Here is a 19,110-nt window from a genome sequence, read left to right as displayed (position 1 = left end):
GAACTTTCTTAATGAGGAAATTTAAATGGGTGTGGCACCTTCTGATGGCAGCCCAGATAAAAGGACATGGAAGAAAGAGAAACTTTGCATTTTTGTTGCTTGCCCTCACTCTTGCTGGCAAGTTCATCCACCCTGCTGCTACAGTCTTCCTTCACTGATATGAAGACCTGCTTCTTCAGGATTTCAGTGTAGACCAAAGAGCGGCTGCAATCCAGGAATTCTCTAGGCCTCAGTGTCATATTAGGACTGCATGAGCTCAACAGTTACTGTGCTTGGCCTCTCCAGTGTGGACAGCCATTGTTGGACTACCTGGAACATACACACACACAGATGTAGTGGGTAGCCATTCCAGCTTTGGTCTGGAAGTTCCAACCCCCACTGAGGCTTTGGTAACTATCATGCCTACAAGGCGGGGCCAAGGGAGGGCCCTGAAGACCCGAGATTGGGATGCAGGGTGCTCTCTTGTTTCCTGGACCTGGACAATAGAGGTAGATCAAGGGGAGTTCTCCAGAGAACACCGCCGGACTGCGCTGCGTCTTTTCCAGAACCCGTCACCTACCTATCCCTTCATTTGTAAGTTACCCACTAAATAAATCTTCCTTTTAACTATGTGGAGTGGCCTTAATAATTTCACCAATACACAGAGGCAGCAAGGGCAAGAGTCCTACTTCAGCTTGGGCAAGTCAATGAAGACCTCTTTGAAGACAGTAGAAATCAAGAGAACAAGAAGGAAGCAGGCTTGTCAAGGGCAGTTGACTGACTGAGCAGTAGGGCCAGACTCTAGAGCAAGAAAACGCTTGTGTCTTCAAAAAGTAGAATGAAGGAAGGCCACTGTATCTGAGATGCCTTGAGCAGGGAGAGGGAGCTATCTAAGGTCACACTGGCCACTGTAAAGAGTTTATAAATGGTCCCAAAGAGAACGGACAACCAGAGAAGGGCTTGAAGCAGGAGAGGGCTTGTTTTGTGACTTAATACTGTGGACAATGGATTAGGAAAGGGCAGTGGTACAGTGATTAGCAAGCTTGGAGGCCATTGAGTGTCGACCTTTCCTCCACAATCCACTTTAGACTCCACCTCCTATTTCCCTGGTTACACCATAAGGACAAGCTTCACAAGAAAGGAAGTGAGAAGCATGAATAAGTGGAGGTACAGGGCTTTGTTGAGGCCCATTAAGTGACAGTTACTTTCTCCAAGTCAAAAGAATGGAATCTGAGTTCTACCTCTGACCCTGGATGGAGACATGCCATTGTGACCTGCTCCACAGATACTATTGAAACATACTATTGTCTCTTTCTTAAGAGTTAATCCATCTGGGCCTGTCAGTCATCTGGCCAGAACACCCCTCAGGAAGGCTGATTCAGCATGAAGACATGCTAAGGAGATGGGAGGAATAATTATGCCCTTAATGAGATAACGCGCTGCCTTTCCCAGAAGCCCTTCCCCTTATGCAGCTGCTTGCAGAGAGAGCATCATCCATGCAGCATTGCTGAGCCTATCTTCCTTTCTGAGTTCTGATGCAAAAGTGTAACTTTTCCTTCTACCTTATTTATTTATTTATTTGTTTATTTATTTTTATTTATTGGTGTTTGTTTTTTGATACCAGCCAAAAGCCTCAGTGTGGGTTTCCCGATTGTCTGGGGGTTTGCACTCATTCTCGGAGCCTCCACCCCCACCATGCAGCTGCTTACTGACATCCACTGTTGAATGCACTGGCTGTTTTGGACCCTATCTCCAAAAGCATGACCTTCTTGCTACAGGATATTTGTTTACACTGTGTGAATATGTGTCATTGTGACTGGTTTAATAAAAAGTTGTCAGGACTTCTGGGGAGAGGGAAGAACCCTGGGAAGAAGAGAGGCAGGCAGACACCAGGGAAACACAGAAGAAGTCTGATGTACAGAATGAGAGGTAAAAAGCCACATGGCAGAATGTAGATTAATACAAGCAGGTTAATTTAAGTTATAAGAGCTAGTTGGGAACAAGCCTAGGCTAAAAAGGCAAAGTTTTCATAAATTAATAATAAGATTCTGCATCATTATCGGAGGGCTGGTGGTCCCAAAAGAAAGTCTGACAAGAAAGCTTGCTGTATTTGGCACCCAGTGTGGGGCATGACCACACAGAAGGAGAAGTCACACCAGCCAGTGAAGCTGCTGCCTGGACCTCTCTTTGAACACTCACAGCAGCCAGCTGCCACTTGCAAGGACTCTAGAAATTGAGCTCAGCAAGCTTCCCAGAGCTGGGACAGTTAGGCATGGCTAGGACCATTATGTGCAGCTACCACCTGTGCCTGTGGGCCTGAAGGGGGCGGAGCCAGCCATCAGCACCATGTGCTAAGTAGAACTACATGGCAGGTAGCCTAGACACTGCCTAGTAGTTTAAGGTTTGGCTCACATGGTCAGAGGAGCCTTCAGATGTGTAAAAGGTCAGGTCCAGAACAAGAAAAACCCTGAACAGGTACAATATGTTGGAATGTGCTTAGCTTGCTGAAGAAAGAAAATAAAATGGGTATAGACAGTCATAAATAGATAAATAAATAGTTTAAAAATAATAATGTTCTTAAAGAAAGAGTAAAGTAGTGTAAGAAAAATAAGCCACATAAGGATGAGAAATACACAGGGTGTCTGGATCCTGTATGGTGCTTTGTTCACTTGGAATTTTTTTTAATGCTGATGAGCTAAAGGCAAACACTGCTGAAAGATATTGGACTGTGGAAAAAAACTAATAAATTAAGCCAGCCTATATATTTTAAGGATGTCTTAACTTTAGAATGGATGTCAGAAAATGCATTGAGTTGGGGGAGAGGTTATGCTTTTGTTTCCATAGGAAACAAAAAGCTATGGATTGCTTCAAAATTAATAAAAATCAGATTTGACAGGGGAGACCTCTTGAAAACAATGACTACAGATATGAAACAAAAATAAAACAAAACTTTATAAAACAGGTGATGTATGAGCTGATTCCTCTACAAGGAAATAGCTCTGAGACTTGAGGAGACATGATAAATCTTGTTGGCTACAGAGTCCTCATGACAGTTTGGTTATGCAGTCCAAACAGATTTATAAAGTTGACAGATGCCTTTTACCTGCTCAAACATGGAACAGAGAATCAGCTTCAGCTGATCTGTGCATACCACAATTCCATACTTATGTTAATACATATATGTATGTTACCTTTAAAAGTTTGTGGGTATTTTTTTTAAGGACCAGATACCAATAAAGTGATCCAACCTCACAGAATGACTCTATTACAGTATCCTCAAAAATCTATAATCAGAACAACTTCAAAACTGCTAGTTGAGATGGTCCAGCCTCATAGACTATTCCAGCCAGGACTTCAAATAAGCCCTGAACTTTCCTATCACACTGAGACTGGACAACAGCTCTCTTAAGACTTGACCATTATCTCAATTTTCTCAGGGTCCCCTAAAGATGCTGTCATCCACAGACAACAAAAAATAGCCTAGAAAACATGATGTCCACATTTCCAAGAAGTGGGGTAGGTGGTTTTGGTCATTCAGTGGGTTATGGATATTTATCATCATTTAGGGGGTTTGGTTGCAAGCTGTTATTGGTCATAGTCATGGAGAAAATTGAGCAAAGGAGGTTAGATTTAGGGATCTCTCTCTAAAAAGATTTACAAAAAAGGGAGGATATAGGAATGATAGGATAAAAGCGTAGATTATTGAATCTACTTTTAAACTAAAGAGCAACTATTAATGTCAAATATTTTACATTGGTATGGATTTTTGTATATTGATACAAATTTAAGGTTATTTTATTGGTGAAATTATTAAGGCCACTCCACATAGTTAAAAGGGAGGTTTATTTTGTGGGGTAACGTACAAGTGAAGGGATAGGTAACACGGTCTGGGAAAGGTGTAGCGCAGTCCGGCAGTGTTCTCTGGAGAACTCTGCTCGGTCTACCTCCAGCATCCAGGGTCCAGGAACAAAGAGAGCCAGTGCATCCGGATCTCAGGTCTTTAGGGTCCTCTCCCAGGCCCACCTTGTAGGCGTGACAGTTATCGAAGCCTCAATGGGGGTTGGAACTTTCAGATCAAAGCTGAAATTGCTACCCACTACATTATTTTTACTATATACATGTTTCTACTCTTGATTAATGTATTATACCTATATTCATTTTAAAATGTGATGTAAAATTATTACAAACTATTTAAGATAATTAAGAAATACAGATCAGTAATTAGTCATCTATTACAATCAAACTTGTAGTCATGTTAGTTATGTTTTCAAGGTTAAACAGATATTTTAGATAGTCTTCAAATAATTTAGAGACCTACAGAATATGACATTTAAGGTGTTCTAATAACATAAGGCTTTTCATGACAGTGAGACATGTCTGCTCCTGGTAGCACCAATCTACTTCAAAAAAGGATGATGGGCATTGAAGAACTTCCATATGGGGTTTGCTTTCATTTGTGGCAAAGCTATCCACTGGGCAAGAAACTCCTTGCTTCAACTCCTGACATAATGCTGTCCAAATTGGACAAGCAGGACACAAAAGAAGGAGACTGCTGAACTTTGTCAAGACAAGGTAGGACAGTCCTTCAACATTCCCGCTTCACAGAAAAGTCTGTCAGATATTCTAGGCCTGTAGGTTGAAGAGAGATGCCTCAACATTGCAGAGGAAATGCAGGTAGCCAAATGTCTCTGTCATTTCTACAGTTAGGGAAGCTGTTTGCTCTGCACTTCCTGTTTACTCAGGTAAAATTTTATCCCTCTCAGATCTCTGATGGGGTCTGAAGACTAGATAGTTATATCATTTTCTTTATTACCAAATTCAGAAAAGAAACTTACAAAGGAGATGTAAAGTTTATAAGGTTGAGAGACATAAAAGCTTACGTTGTTTAGCTAAGAAAATGTTTTAAGGTCAAAAAAGATATTTTTAGGATGGTGATACAAGTTATGATAAAAATGCTTTAGGTATAAAATGTTGGATTCATCAAGCTAAAATAGATAACAGAGTATTTTCTCCAAATTTGCCAAATACTAATGGGCTGGACATTGTGAATGTAATTCTTACCTGATAATTGTTCTTATTGTATATAGTTTTATTGTGTTAAAGTTAAAACTGTTCCTTTTTATTTAGACAAAAAGGGGGAAATGTTGCAGTATATTTGCTTACACTGTGTGAAGATGTGTCACTGTGATTGGTTTAATAAAGAGCTGAATGACCAATAGCTAGGCAAGAAAAAATAGGTGGGACCTTCAGGGAGAGAGAGGAACTCTGGGAAGAAGAGAGGTGGGGGAAATGCCAGCAAAACATGAAGGAAGTCAGACATACAGAATGAAAGAGAGGTAAAAATCCGGGTGGTAGAATGTAGATTAGATTAATAAAGGCAGGTTAATTTAAGCTAGTTGGGAACAACCCTAAGCTAAAGCTTTCATAATTAATAAGTTTTGATGTCATTTTTGGGGCCTGGCAGTCCCAAAAGAAAGTCTGACAAGAAAGCTTGCTACACCTTCTCTCTTCTTCTTTTCCATCTCTACCTGGTTGCTACTGGGACTTACAGCCTGCTTGTCCTGTTGTTTTTCTTTCACATACCAATAAAACAGTCCTCAAACTGTCTTCTGAGTCTGTTTTTAAATTCTTCTTTTAACAAGACTAAGAACCAATATAAGGTAATGTCCATTTCCCTGGTAACAGCAGGATGAGCCAGGAAGGATTCCTGAGTGTGGCCAAGGAAGAAGAGAGAAGGGACTGCATCACCACCCTGAATCCACACTCACACGGTAAGTGTGATTACAGATGTCTTGCATCATGGAGCATTTTAATTAAAGTTTTGGAAGGCTGATAGGAGCTCACCATCAGTTTATTGTCAGAGCTGTGCTAGTGAGAACACAGGACAGGTTCCTGGAAAGGAGAAGGGAATGAGGCTCAATGTGAACCAAAGTCACAGTAGGTCAAGCAAGTCAGTTCTTGTCTGAAGAGCTCAGACTTGGATGATGACTTGATACTTCTGCTGTAGCTCTGCCATCCCTGTGGCCCATGATGGCTCCCTACTGTATCAAAGTGCATGAGTGAAGGAGGAAGAAGAGGGAGGAGGACAGAAACAATACAGTGCTCTATTGTACCCACACACAGAAAAGGATGATGATGATAGTGAGGACGAGGAGGAGGAGGTGATGTTGAGATGGTAAATATCATTCCCAGATGTATACCAGAGCCTGGAACTTGACCCTAACACACTCACTAATGCCTCAATAGTCAAACTTCCAATATAAACCATACTTCACTCTAAGGAATATGGAAGTTTGGGTCTTTTGAAAAAAAAATATTTATTTCATTTTTCTCTGTATGACTGTATGTTTGTTCACCAGGTGCATGCCTGTTGACCTGCTGAGGTCAGAAGAGGGCACTGGATACCTAGAGAGAGTTATGGACACTTGTGAGCCTCCATAACTGGGAGTTGGACCTGGGTCCTTTCCAAGAACACAGTTGTTTTTAATTGCTGAGCCATCTCTTCAGCCCCAAAGTTTGAGTCTTTATTAATGGGTGCATATCCAGCTAAAATGATAAGCTATCCAAGTAGAGAAATAGATACTGGGCCAATGGCTATTGTGAACAGGCCATGGCTCCCAGAGGAATATCTAGAAGTTGTTCTTGGCTCAGAGTTACCATGAGAGACCTGCAAATCCCACAGTGGGCTGGCCTGGCCTAGTGGCCATGGGATGTATTCTATGGGCAGGCATTCCCATTCCCAGAGGATGTGATGGTTAATAAAATGTGGCTTTCACTTTAAGTAGAATTAAATCCATAGTAGTAGTATCTATCGCACTCACTTAAAAAAGGACATTGAAGCCATAACCGTCACCACAAGGGACCCATCAGCACATTTATCATAGGAGGAGGTACTCCTGTCCAGGAAATTTGTTCCCTTCTAGTGCTAGGGAAAGAATACAGACTGAGCTCCAGCCTACATGGGGCCCACCAACACTGGGCAAACTTCTAAGGCCTTAGGAACCTTACCTCTCCTTTCCCATTAAATGAGGACTACAGACAAGATGAAGTAAGTCAAAAGCATAAAACACTCATTGCTAAGGCTAGCCCCTAAAAGGTCCTTAATAACTGTAGGGGCCCTGGTCCCCAGATAGAAGAGATGAAATAGCTTATAACTGAGGAGTCAGATTTAGGAGCTGGAATCTTGACATTGCATTGTATATTGGGGCTTGGCCCATGGCAGGACTACTGTACTCTGTGCCCTAGGCAGGAATACTGAATTAACTGTGTTACCGGTGTGTGCACACACTGGGTCGAATTAGATAGACTAGGCATGAGAGGCCAGATCTTTTCATTCCTGTCTCAGCAGCAAAATTCAGAAGTCTGTGAGAGAGGTTCATCAGTTTGCTGCTGCTGTCTGCATCAACAATATCATGGAACCAAAACACAAGCAATTCTGAACTCTTCCCAATCACACAAGGGCAAGAGATCTGGGCGAATATAAAATCCAACCTCTAGCGGATGGAGGGCAATGCAGCTATAAACACAAACTTTAAGATCTGGTGAAATTTGGTTGTGTTGAGAAAGATCTAGCACCACCTGACACTCTCTTGGTACCTTGAGGTCTTCATGCTAATCTATTTAATTCTTATGCCAGATACCCCACGAGACCAGGCCATATCTTTAGCAGATAAGAAAGACGGAGAATTGAATATCTTGACCAACATCTCAAGGCTGGAGAGGTCTAAACTAGGGCCAACAAAAGTCTCTTCAATCTTAGTCTCCTCTATGTTCCCTGGGGAATCTCAGCAGTTAAGGGACCAAGAGGTCATTAATGGGTACACTCCACTTCATCTTTAGAAGTCTAGTTATATCTGCTCTGTGGGTAAAGACAGAAAGCAAACACAGGATTCTTTGGCCTAAACTTGAGGATTTGGGCCAAAGTACAGATTTTATGGTAAGTGGTAGATGATGTGAAAGATTCTCTTCTTCCCTAGCCAAAAGTAAGCTGAGGTTATCTAGTCAGCTTCTCCACTGCAAGCTGACCCACTCACTGAGTGACATCTCTTGGGACTGGCTCACAGTGACTGTGGAAGGACAGGTCTCTGGCTTCATCTTTAACTGTGTGTGTGTGTGTGTGTGTGTGTGTGTGTGTGTGTGTGTGTGTGTGTGTGTGTGAGAGAGAGAGAGAGAGAGAGAGAGAGAGAGAGAGAGAGAGAGAGAGTGAGAGAGAGAGTGTGAGAGAGTGAGTGTGTGTGTGTGTGTGTATGCATGTGTGAGTGTGTGTGTGCGTGTGTGTGTCCACACAGGTGAGCCAGAGGCTGAAGTCAGTAGCCCTCCTTAGTAACTGTCTACTCTGTTTTTTGAGTCAGGGTTTCTCACTGAACCATGAGCTGATCAATTTAGTTAGGGTGGCCAGCCAGCGAACCCCAGGGACACTTCTGCCCTACTTCTCCAACTCTGGAATTACAGGCAAGTGACATTCTGTCAGGCTTTTGACACGGGCTCCGGACTCTCCAAATTCCTGTCCTCGTGTCCGGATGGCAAGTACTTTACTGACTGTTACCTTCCCAGTTCCCAACACTATCCAAAAGCACCAGAATCTTCCACTTCCTGCCAGCATTGCTTTTTTTTTCCTAAGTGGTGACCATGTCTGTACTCTGCTCTACCCATAAGGGCAGACACTATGAGTGCTGCTTTGGTCCCTCGAAGCACAGAAGAACACACAGGATTCCTGTTTCTTCTCCGTCCCAAGGATCTGACTTACTTGCAAAGAGATTTTCAGCTTAAATGACTGCTGCTTCTTCTGTGTTGGACCTTTGACATTAGCAAAAATCCCCACACTTGAGAATATCACCCAAGGGTTCTACTTTCCCTCCAAATACATTAAACTCAAATCCAAAAATGTGAGCGACCCTTCAGACCCTTAACAACTTTATCAAGAAGGTTCTAAAAATCTCCCAACATGCTATTTATGATCTGTGCCTCTGGAGTCGTGTTTTTGGGGAGATGTGTATGCTTTCTGGGTGTATTCTTGAGTCAAAGACCAGATAGCCCTTCTTAACTTCTTGAGCATTGTCTGTCTTTTTGCCAATAAGCAGTTCTCATACAGACGGAAACACTCCCCTAGTGGCTTTAGGAATTGCTTATTCTTGCTTCCGGAAATGAAACTTGAGGGAGCTCTTGCTTCACAGCCCAGAGTTGCCCACACCCACCCTACTGCTCTCTCCTGAAAGTTCTCTTTCTGCATGAGGTAGCACCTTCCATGCTTCCCCTCCCCTCACTCATGCCGTAAGCAGCTCTCTCTGCCCAGCCACTTCCCTGGGAAACATGATGAGGAGAGGAGGTCAAGGTCATTCCCAGGCTAACTCTCTCCTGACAGCTGCCTACCCTTCAGGCAATGGACTTCAAATCTGACCTTGGAAAAATTACACATGACCACAAGTTTTGAGGCTTCAGGGGTCCCTGGGAATATGTTCCAGGGTTCTTCTGATTTTTGTTTTGGCTTCTATTTTTCCAGCGTGCAGTCTTACATACACTTAGTTGAGTACTCATTTGATCTTGGTACACTGAGTTCTGACTATTTTCTTATGAGAACGCATTTCCCTCTGTTTCAGGGGCTGGCTCCTCCTACCTATTCAGACCACTTAGTGATTAGCATCACCAAATGGCATGCCCGACAAACAGAGGACACACAAGGTCCCGAATGGACAATTGCTCCCATAGCAGTTCAGAGATGGTGACAGGAAGGTCTCACATGTTTGCCGGCCACATATCCCAAATCCTAGATACTGATTCTGAATTACTGAGGAAACCCCTAATCAAGCCACCAAGTCCTGAAGAAGCATAATAGTGACCTCCCTTTCATATCTGAATCAACAATGAGACTATGAACCAAACCGCTTAGACCTCTGATTTATAAGTCCAATAGGCATAGCCAGCAGTTCCTAATATGGTAAGCATAGTGATGAAATTAGACAGGTGGATGCGTTAGACTTTCCATGGTTGAAGGCACAGACATTTGACAGTCTAGCTAAAGAGCAGGGAGAGCACATGGCTCTGGGGCTCAGGAAGCCATGGGACAGCTGGCAGAGTAGGAGGCTAGCTGCAGGAAGGACAGGTCTCGGGCCTAGAGCCTTCTGGTGGGTTTTACATCTTTATGTCTCGACTCATCTTCTTTCCCCTGTGAACAGGCTGTTCACACCCCCACACAGACCACCTTAGCCTTGGCACCCCAGCAAAGGGTAACACCTTGGGTAATGACTTGAACCCTCTCTGCTGGGTCACCCACCCATTCCCTAGGCAATAGGACAAGAGCCTGACCAAGGTCGTTTTCCCCTTAGGCCAGTGAATCTAACTTGATATCTAGAAGGTTCCTGAGGAACCTTGTAAGGGAGGCAAGGAAGAGAGACAGAGAAGACATTACTATGTTCCACTGCATTTAACTATCCCCAAAGTAATTCTGGTAATGACATGGGAAGCACATTGAAAGGTAAGGCTTCAGTCCATGATGTTCACCTGGATGGGTTTTAAAACAACTTCCAGGTTATAAGTCTATGAGTGGCATTAAAAAGCACCCTAGAAGAAAAGCAGGCAAATCTGTCCCTCTAAGGGATAGTGCTGTGGGCTGTCACCAGTGGAGAGTGCCATGGGGTGCAATGGTGCAACCCCCTCTATTCAGAAGCTGAAGTCTCTGTTCCTGTACCACAGAATGTGACTGAACTTGTAGGTTAATGGTTTTTCTTTTTCATTTACTTTTAGGTGTTTTACCTGTGTATATATCTGTGTACCATGTCTGTGCCTGGTGCCCTTGGAGGCTAGAAAAGGACATATGAGCCATCATGTGGGTGCTGGGAATTGAACCTGGATCCTCTGGAAGAGCAGGCAGTACTCTTAACTGTTGAGCCATCTCTCCAGCCCCAACTGATATTTTATAGAAGGTAATTAAGTATAACACTAACACGGTCACTATGGTGAGCCCTAATCTAATACAACTGGTGTCTTTGTAGGAAAAGGAAACACACCTAACAAAGACCATGTGAGGACCCAGGGAGGAGAGGGCCATCAGCACTCCAAGGAGAGGAAGACCATGTGAGGACCCACAAAGGAGAGGTCCATCAGCACTCCAAGGAGAGAGGCCTCTGGAGAAATAAGACCTGCCAACCCCTTGACCCTGAACTTGCTGGTTGAAGAGCCTCCAGAACTTTGAGGAAATAAATGCCTGTTTTTCCTTATGACACTAATATAGTAGCACAGGCCATAAACAAACAAACAAACAAACAAAACCTAGAGGAGAAGATTGAGTGAGGACTGTTGAGGCAAATGTAATGTAAGTGTGGAGGGGAACAGAGTCTTCAAAGGCCTCCCTCAGGGAAGTGTCTACCAGACATTCAAGGGCCAGTACCTGCTAATATATTGTGCTGATAAAGACGCAGTGGAATGGGTAAGATATTAAAGGAGGCACAGACAGAAAAGCCAGGGACACACTGGTCTTGCCCGAGATGCTGCCAAAGTGAGGCGTCCGGAGTCCTACAGGGACAGAACATTGGATAAGCCAGCTAAGTTACAGGCGACAAACCCAGCCTGCAGGGACCTTGGCCTCAGGCTTTCTGGAATCCTGATGTGGGTCTCCTGGACAGTTTAGAACCTCCCCACATTCTATATTAACTCTCAGCTTTACAGCCATACACATGGCTGAATGTCTGCCTCATCTGATGGGAGACTTACTAACATGAGCTCTTAGATGTATGCACCCGTCAGAACTTAATGTCCACACTGTCAGGATAGCCTTCCTCCTGTGCTAGGCCAGCCCAGCGATCCAAACTGTGGTGACAACAAGCCTTCTAATAGCAGTGCTCTTGTCCCTGCAGGCCTTGACATACTGCCCCACATCTGAGTTCTTGTCTACCAAGGGCCTGCAACCATAGAAAGCCAGATGTTGTCATTACAGCTCTACCCAGATCTTAGACATCACTACCTGGTCGACTTACCTGGTCCTGCTATGGCTCTCACTCTACTATACTTGCCTTTCACTCTGATGTTTGACCTTTGCAAATGACCCTTGTCGTGGATAGTTCTAGTGGGGCATATTGGAGGACACACTCAACACAACACACAGCACTTAAGACCTACCAACTTGCTATGATGGGCCCATGTTAAGACTTTACCAAAGCACAAACATATCTGGGAAGGAAATGTCCACTCCTCATGAGTCAGTCAATATGGCAAACCCTTCACAGAAAATCCCAAAGGGAAAATCATTTCTGTGAGTAGATTGTAGAGAGCCGTGCACGGCCGTGCCTCAAAGATGGCGCCGGCGTCCGGCTTCTGCCTTCCCGATGGCAGATGCTCCTTATTTGGCTAAGGCTAGGATCTGGCTTGCTTCCGCATACCTGGACCTAATCTGGCTTGCTTGCGTATGTCTGACCCTATCGGCATTGTCCACGTGGCACTATGGGGTTGATTGCCCAGTGGCTATAAAGGGCGTGGGCTGGTTTTCCCCAGGAGATGAAGATCGGAGGAGGAGATAGAAGATCGGAGGAGGAGAAAGAAGAGAGAGAGGAGATGAAGATCGGAGGAGGAGAGAGAGATTGGAGGAGAGAGAGAGAGAGTGAGAGTGAGAAGATGGCTTTCCCCGGGGTCAGAAGATTGTTCAAGGTTCCTGAATAAACTGCTTGGAGAAGAGCCTGGTGTTGCGTCTTCCTTGCTGGTCGAGGCGGACGCGACAGTAGATAGAGGCTGGACAAAGGGTGCTTGTCCAAGATCCCAGTTTAGAAGTTTCCCCATCCCCAAAGCCACCCCTGATGAGGTGGTTAGGATGGAGTGGAGAAATCCTTCACTATTGGCTATTACCATAGTGTTAGCCAACGGGGGATTTTCTGCTTGCAAGTGTATCCATGCCACCAGACACTGTTTGTAGTCAAAATACATTAATATTCCCACCTAACAGATTCCAAGGAGGACAAATGAAATGTTTGAATAACCCAAGCATTGTGGACTACTGAATACTGTTCTTCACCTTTATATTCTTTTTTCCCCTTCCTGTAATCACCCACAGACGTTTCTTAAAAAACAAACCCGATAACGTCAAAAGATGAGAAAGGCTAAACTCTGAGAAAACAAAGGGACCATAAATCAGGAAAACTTTGCAGTTACTGGAAAGACACTTTAATTTTGTAGACAAAAGGCTGCATTAAGGAAGAATAATGCAATAATCAAAGGTGAAGGGATCTCCATTGTCTGGCGTCTTTCTCTGTGGGAATTTTCCCACCCCTGACAGCTGTAAAGGGGGGAGGGGCGCTGACTGTGGCTGTGCCTTTATTCTCTCAGCCCTTTACTCCCCCTGTGCCCCCGCCCCATTCTGTCAGTAAATGTCTGCAATCATATTCTTGAGCCCCTGTGTGATTTCAAGGTTCATCTCTCCCATGCAGCTCAAACACTAATTATCCCAGCTGTAATTAGTAAGATAATTAAATACTGGCTCACTCATCACTCTACCTTGGGTCGGGTCGTGATTCTCCCAGAAGACCTTGAGCAGTTCCTCAAAGCTGATGTGCTCTGGCTGGTACACAACCCGGACGACTTCTGCATGGCCAGTTTTTTCTGGAGAGAGATAGAACATACAACCCAATTTTACTGATAACATCAAGTCATTGCAGGCTATTGGTGCTCAAAAGACCCTGCAGATGGAAGCTGAACTCCTCTCTCTGATGGAAGGGCACAAGTGTAATTGGATTTCAGTTGCTGGTCTCATCCCAGTCTCTGTCCCGAGTTATAAAAGCATAGTTATCCCGCTGGAGATTCCGGGATGAAGATTTCTCCTGTGTCCTTTAATATGAGAACTAAACTCCGTTTTCATTTTTCCTCCTTCACCCTGCATCTATTCAGGTGTGTGGGAACGTGTGTGTGGGCGTGCATATGTGGAGACCTCGGGTTAATGTCAGGAATTATTCCTGGTTGCTCTTCTACCATATTCACTGCGGCAAGATTTCTCAGTCAAACCCAGAGGTTGATAATACGGCTAGTTTCATTGCCAGTTGGCTCTGAGGATCTTTACTCTCTCTGCTGTTGGAATTACAGGTGGGCGGCCGCACCCCCCGCCCTGGCTTTTATGTGTGGGGTTTGGGGAACCTGAACTCCAGCTCTCACACCTGTAAAGCAAATGCTTTAACTGCTGAGCTGTGTCCCCAAGCTGAATTTTCATTTTTCTAGTCTGACTTTTATGAAGTCTGGAGCCAGTCTGACCCAGTGCTCAGGACCAGAAACTCTGCAAAAGGGACTTGCCTGGTTTCTTTTTTCATCACCCTATGCTACAAGGAGTAGGCTGAGCAGTTCCAGAGAGAGAAACCTGCAGAAACAGACTGAGAACTCATCCCGATTAGATAAATTAGTTAGTGGTAAGACACAACCGCTGTGCTCTGAACACTGAGGGCGGAGTTAGAGTCAAGCTCCCAGAAGGCTGTATTTTTCTCAGCCCAGTCCCTCTCTGTGGTAAATACCAATGCTGGAAAATGTCTTTGGCAGGGTACACTGTAAGTGAGTTTGTTCTCATGGGCAATCATGAAGCTTCCAGGAGAGCGAGGGACATGCATGCCTGCATACTTCTTGTAACCATCAAGTTCGTGTTCTTCCTGTTGGCCAGTCTCAGAACCCTGCATAATAGGCCTCCCCAGACAACACTATGTCTGTATTCAAATCTGCTCACTCTCTCTTATCTGTCACCTTTTGTATCATAAAGAATTTGGCCTTGTCCAAAGAGGGGTCTGGTCTTTGCCCTGGGTGCCTGGGAGATGAACTATAAGATATCCAACAGAAAGGAGGCTGTTCACAATGGACTTCAGGATGAGGCGAACTGAACAGACAGAATTAAGGTGGGACTGACTGTGCAGAAAGAACAACCAGGAGGCCTTTAGTTGGCATGCTATTGGATAACCTGGGGCCTGACTCCAGCCACATTGGGCAATCACTCTGTTGATCATGCTGACACACTAGGTGGTGCCTACATAAAATCCTGCGACACCAAAGCTTAGGTGAGTTTTGCTGTTCAGCAATACCTTGTGCACTGTCATGCATGGATGCTGGAGATGAACTTAGCCCAGCTCTGCTGGAGAAAGTTTGGAAGTCCCTGGAACCCATCCAGACACTATGCTTTGTCTCTCTAGCTTATCTGGAGCTCTGCTCTGTCCTGGTAATAAATCATGACCTTTCTTCCATTGAATTCTGATGGTCCTTCATGCAAATGACCAACTATGAGATAGTCTGGGGAGAGCTCCGAACTTAAGGTTCAGCAGGTCAGAGGGTTCACTTGCAGGTGAGCTTTCTCATTTTAGTTCTGTCTGATAGCAAGGAAGACAGAAACTCCACTTTACAGACCAGCCAAGATACACATAAGTTAAATCACCGGGGGCCACACACCTAGTGAATATCTGTACTATAACCTAAACACATGTGCCTGCCAACTCCACATCCAAGGGCCATTCACTATGTCAAAGGAGAGCGAGCAAGGTGAACATAAGGAACCTCAGCCCAGAAAAGGAATAAAGTCTCTCGTTCTCTCTAATTTTTTATTATGCAAATTTCTTTTATTATAGGAGCAATGTTTATGAATAATGCTAAGCCAAGAAGACATAAAAAATGGAAGAGAAGTAACAAGGAGGAAATAGAATCACACAGTGCAGTGAAGGTTTGAGAGAATACCACTTACAAGAACCACAGAACACACCATCAGATGGCTGTCCCATTACTTCTTCACTCGGTTCCTATCTTTGGGCTTTTACACAGAACCCTATGTCTAGCCTCGAATGTAAATATTTTCCCAAACTTCAGAGGCATCTCAAGTCACAGTTGAATAACGGGAATTTCTGGATCAACATTTATAAATATTAAAAGATTTCTTGGTGCCCAGAGCCACACTCCTCCTCAGTAAAGCTGCCCACATTTTCTTTCCCCGTGAGCAGCATGAAGGCCAGTCTCACTCACTATTATGGTCTTTTTAATCCATAGCTTTCATAGCCAGAGGAGAGGGTTCTACTCAGCTGGAGTGGGCTCATTATTACTAAACACTGAATTCCATGTTGATTGGCCAATTTAGTTTCTTCTTTAATGTTGGTTATGTTCTTTTTACAATGAGCTACTAGTGGCTAATATATTAAAATTTATTTATTATTAATCAATCCATACAATTTTATTCAGATACCATAGTCATAGAATTTAGCATCTAAGCAGATTTTATTTATTTGTTGTTTTCCCCATATTCGTGTGCATGTGGTGAGCGTGTTTTCCTGTGCATGGGTAATGATGGGTGGGTACACCTGCATGGGTGTACGTGCATACTAAGGCCTGAAGCTCACGTTTGGAATCATCCCGAATCCTCTTCTGCCTTATTCACTGAAGCAGGATCTCACAATCAAATCCAGAGATTGCCAATGTCAACCTTGCTAGTCAGCCTTCCCCGGGGATCTCTGTCTCCACCTCCAGAGGCTGGAATTACAGGTGAGCCACCATGACACTTACACAGTTCTGGGGATCTGAACTATGGACTCACACTTGCGGCAAGCACTTTAACCCCATTCTCCTGAGTAGACTTTATGCTAGCAAATATAAAAGGAATGGTCATGGAGAGCTTAGAAGATACAGCATGAGTAACAGTGGTTATGGCAAACACTTCTGGTCCATTATACATCTGATTTAATCATTTGAAATGCCAAAATGAGTCATTTAATTACTAAAGTGAATCAGTGACTTGATAATATGAAAAGCATTAATGGGCCAGGGGGAGGACTCAGTGGTAAAGTGCCTGCCTCACAAATATAAGGGCTAGTATCCACTTATGAGTGAGTACATACCATGTTTGTCCTTCTGAGTCTGGGTTACCTCACTCAGGATGATATTTTCTAGTTCCATTCATTTGTCTGCAAATCTCATGATATCATTGTTTTTTACTGCCGAATAGTACTCCATTGTGTATATGTGCCACATTTTCTTTATCCATTCTTCAGTTGAGGGGCATCTAGGTTGTTTCCAGGTTCTGGCTATTACAAATAATGCTGATATGAACATAGTTGAGCATGTGTCCTTGGGTATGTGCCCAAGAGTGATATAGCTGGGTCTTGAGGAAGATTGATTTCCAATTTTCTGAGAAACCGCCATACTGATTTCCAGAGTGGCTGTACAAGTTTGCATTCCCACCAACAGTGGAGGAGTGTTCCCCTTGCTCCACATCCTCTCCAACATAAGCTGTTTTCAGTGTTTTGGATCTTAGCCATTCTGACAGGTATAAGATAGTATCTCAGAGTCATTTTGATTTGTATTTCCCTGATGACTAAGGATGTCGAGCAATTCCTTAAATGTCTTTCAGCCATTTGAGATTCTTCTGTTGAGAATTCTCTATTAAGCTCTGTAGCCCATTTTTAATTGAATTGTTCAGTATTTTCAAGTCTAGTTTTTTGAGTTCTTTATATATTTTGGAGAGCAGCCCTCTGTCAGATGTGGGGTTGGTGAAGATTTTTTCCCATTCTGTAGGCTGTCATTTTGTCTTATTGACTGTGTCCTTTGCTCTACAAAAGCTTCTCAGTTTCAGGAGGTCCCATTTATTAATTGTTGCTCTCAATGTCTGGCCAGACTGCAGCCCATGGCTCCAGAGAGGCTAGTTGACAGGAAGAGGCCCTGGGAGGGACACAAGGATCGCCCAGCGAAGTAGAAGTGGATGGAATCTGCATGAGCGGGCTGGGGATGGGGGAGTGGCAGAGGGCAAGGAATGGGGGGTGAGAACATAGGGAAATGGGAGGGTTGAGCTGGAGTGGGGACAGAGTGGGAAAGCAGGGAAGGAGATACTGTGATACATGAAGGCATCATGGGAGTGGGAAGAGGCAGGGTGCTGGGGAAGCTCTCAGGAATCCACAGGGATGACCCCACCTTGGACTGCTGGCAGTGATCAAAGGGGTGCCTGGACTGGTCTACTCTGGTGACCAGTCTAATGAATACCCTAACTGTCATCATAGAGCCTTTATCCAGTGACTGATGGAGGTGGATGCAGGGATCCACAGCAGGCACCAGGAATCCAGTCGATGGAAGAGAGGAGGGATTCTGCGGGCGGGGGACGTCAAGATCATGATGGAAAGACTTGCAGAGATGACTGGCCACACTGGTGGAGACCCATGAACTGTGGACTAGTGGCTGTGGAGCCCCATGGGACTGGACTAGGCCCTCTGGATGTGGGAGACAGTTGTTTAGCCTGAATTGTTTGGGGAACACCCGGGCAGGTATGTGGGGGGGATCGGGATCCATCCCTGGTGCATGGGCAGGCTTATGGGAGCCCAGTGCCTGCCGTGTGGCACCTTGTGCAGCCTTGGTGTGACGGGGAGGGGCTTGGACCTGCCTCAGCTCGGTGTGCCATTTTTACAATGGCAGAGTACTGTAAGAAACGCAAATATCCTTGATTAAATGTTACCAGTTTGACGGCACAGAACAGTGGCAATCATATGCGCAATCATATAGTATGTGTCTTTTGGTGGTTGGCCTGTTTCACTTGGCATAATGTCCTTAGATCCATGTTCCTTTTGTCCCATCTGTGTGTGTGTGTGTGTGTGTGTGTGTGTGTGTGTGTGTGTGTGTGTGTGTATGCACTCGTGCACACACACTGGCATGCATGTATGAACCATATTTTGTGTATCCATTCATCCACCAGTGGACACTTGAGTTGCCTCTGCTGTTTAGCTTCTATGAACACAGGATATAAATACTGCTGTTTAGTGGTGTTAAGAAAGACATGGCCCCCTTCACTGATGAGCAAGCTAAGATCTCTTCGCAAGTATTCTCACACAAGTCACACAGCTAGGAAGCAACAGGATCCAAACCCACCAAGTTTTAAAAGCAGGTGAATTATTTGCCCATCCAATGACCCCAAGTGAAGATTTTAGGACAGAGGAACTTGAAGTCACCAGGAGAGAGCAAATGTCACACAAGCAGTGACCCATATAAAAAGTCACACCTGTGTGGCCCTGGATACCCAGGCTGACAACAAAATATTAGTTTCTTCTTCTATGATAGCAATGTGGGGTCAGGAAGAATTTTATTTTACATATAGTGGAGGGGGAGAATAGGTGTGTACATGCCAGGGGGCATGTGTGGAGGCCAGAGGGCCACTCTGTGGAG

General features: G+C 44.4%; 1 protein-coding gene across 8 annotated transcripts in view; it reads right to left on the bottom strand.

Moving 5' to 3' along the window:
* Positions 1 to 19,110, bottom strand: part of Msra (methionine sulfoxide reductase A) — a 334,518-nt gene that overhangs the window by 104,181 nt on the left and 211,227 nt on the right. For all 8 annotated transcript variants that reach the window (XM_052732962.1, XM_052732958.1, XM_052732963.1 and 5 more), the window contains one exon: positions 13,456 to 13,560. In XM_052732962.1, coding sequence (XP_052588922.1) covers positions 13,456 to 13,560 — 105 coding nt within the window. The remainder of the gene's footprint in view (positions 1 to 13,455; positions 13,561 to 19,110) is intronic.

This window comes from Peromyscus californicus, unplaced genomic scaffold (assembly GCF_007827085.1).
Source record: "Peromyscus californicus insignis strain IS unplaced genomic scaffold, ASM782708v3 Scaffold_12__1_contigs__length_115047231, whole genome shotgun sequence".
Classification (NCBI taxonomy): Eukaryota; Metazoa; Chordata; class Mammalia; order Rodentia; family Cricetidae; genus Peromyscus; species Peromyscus californicus.
This window is presented reverse-complemented; position numbering and strand designations above follow the sequence as displayed.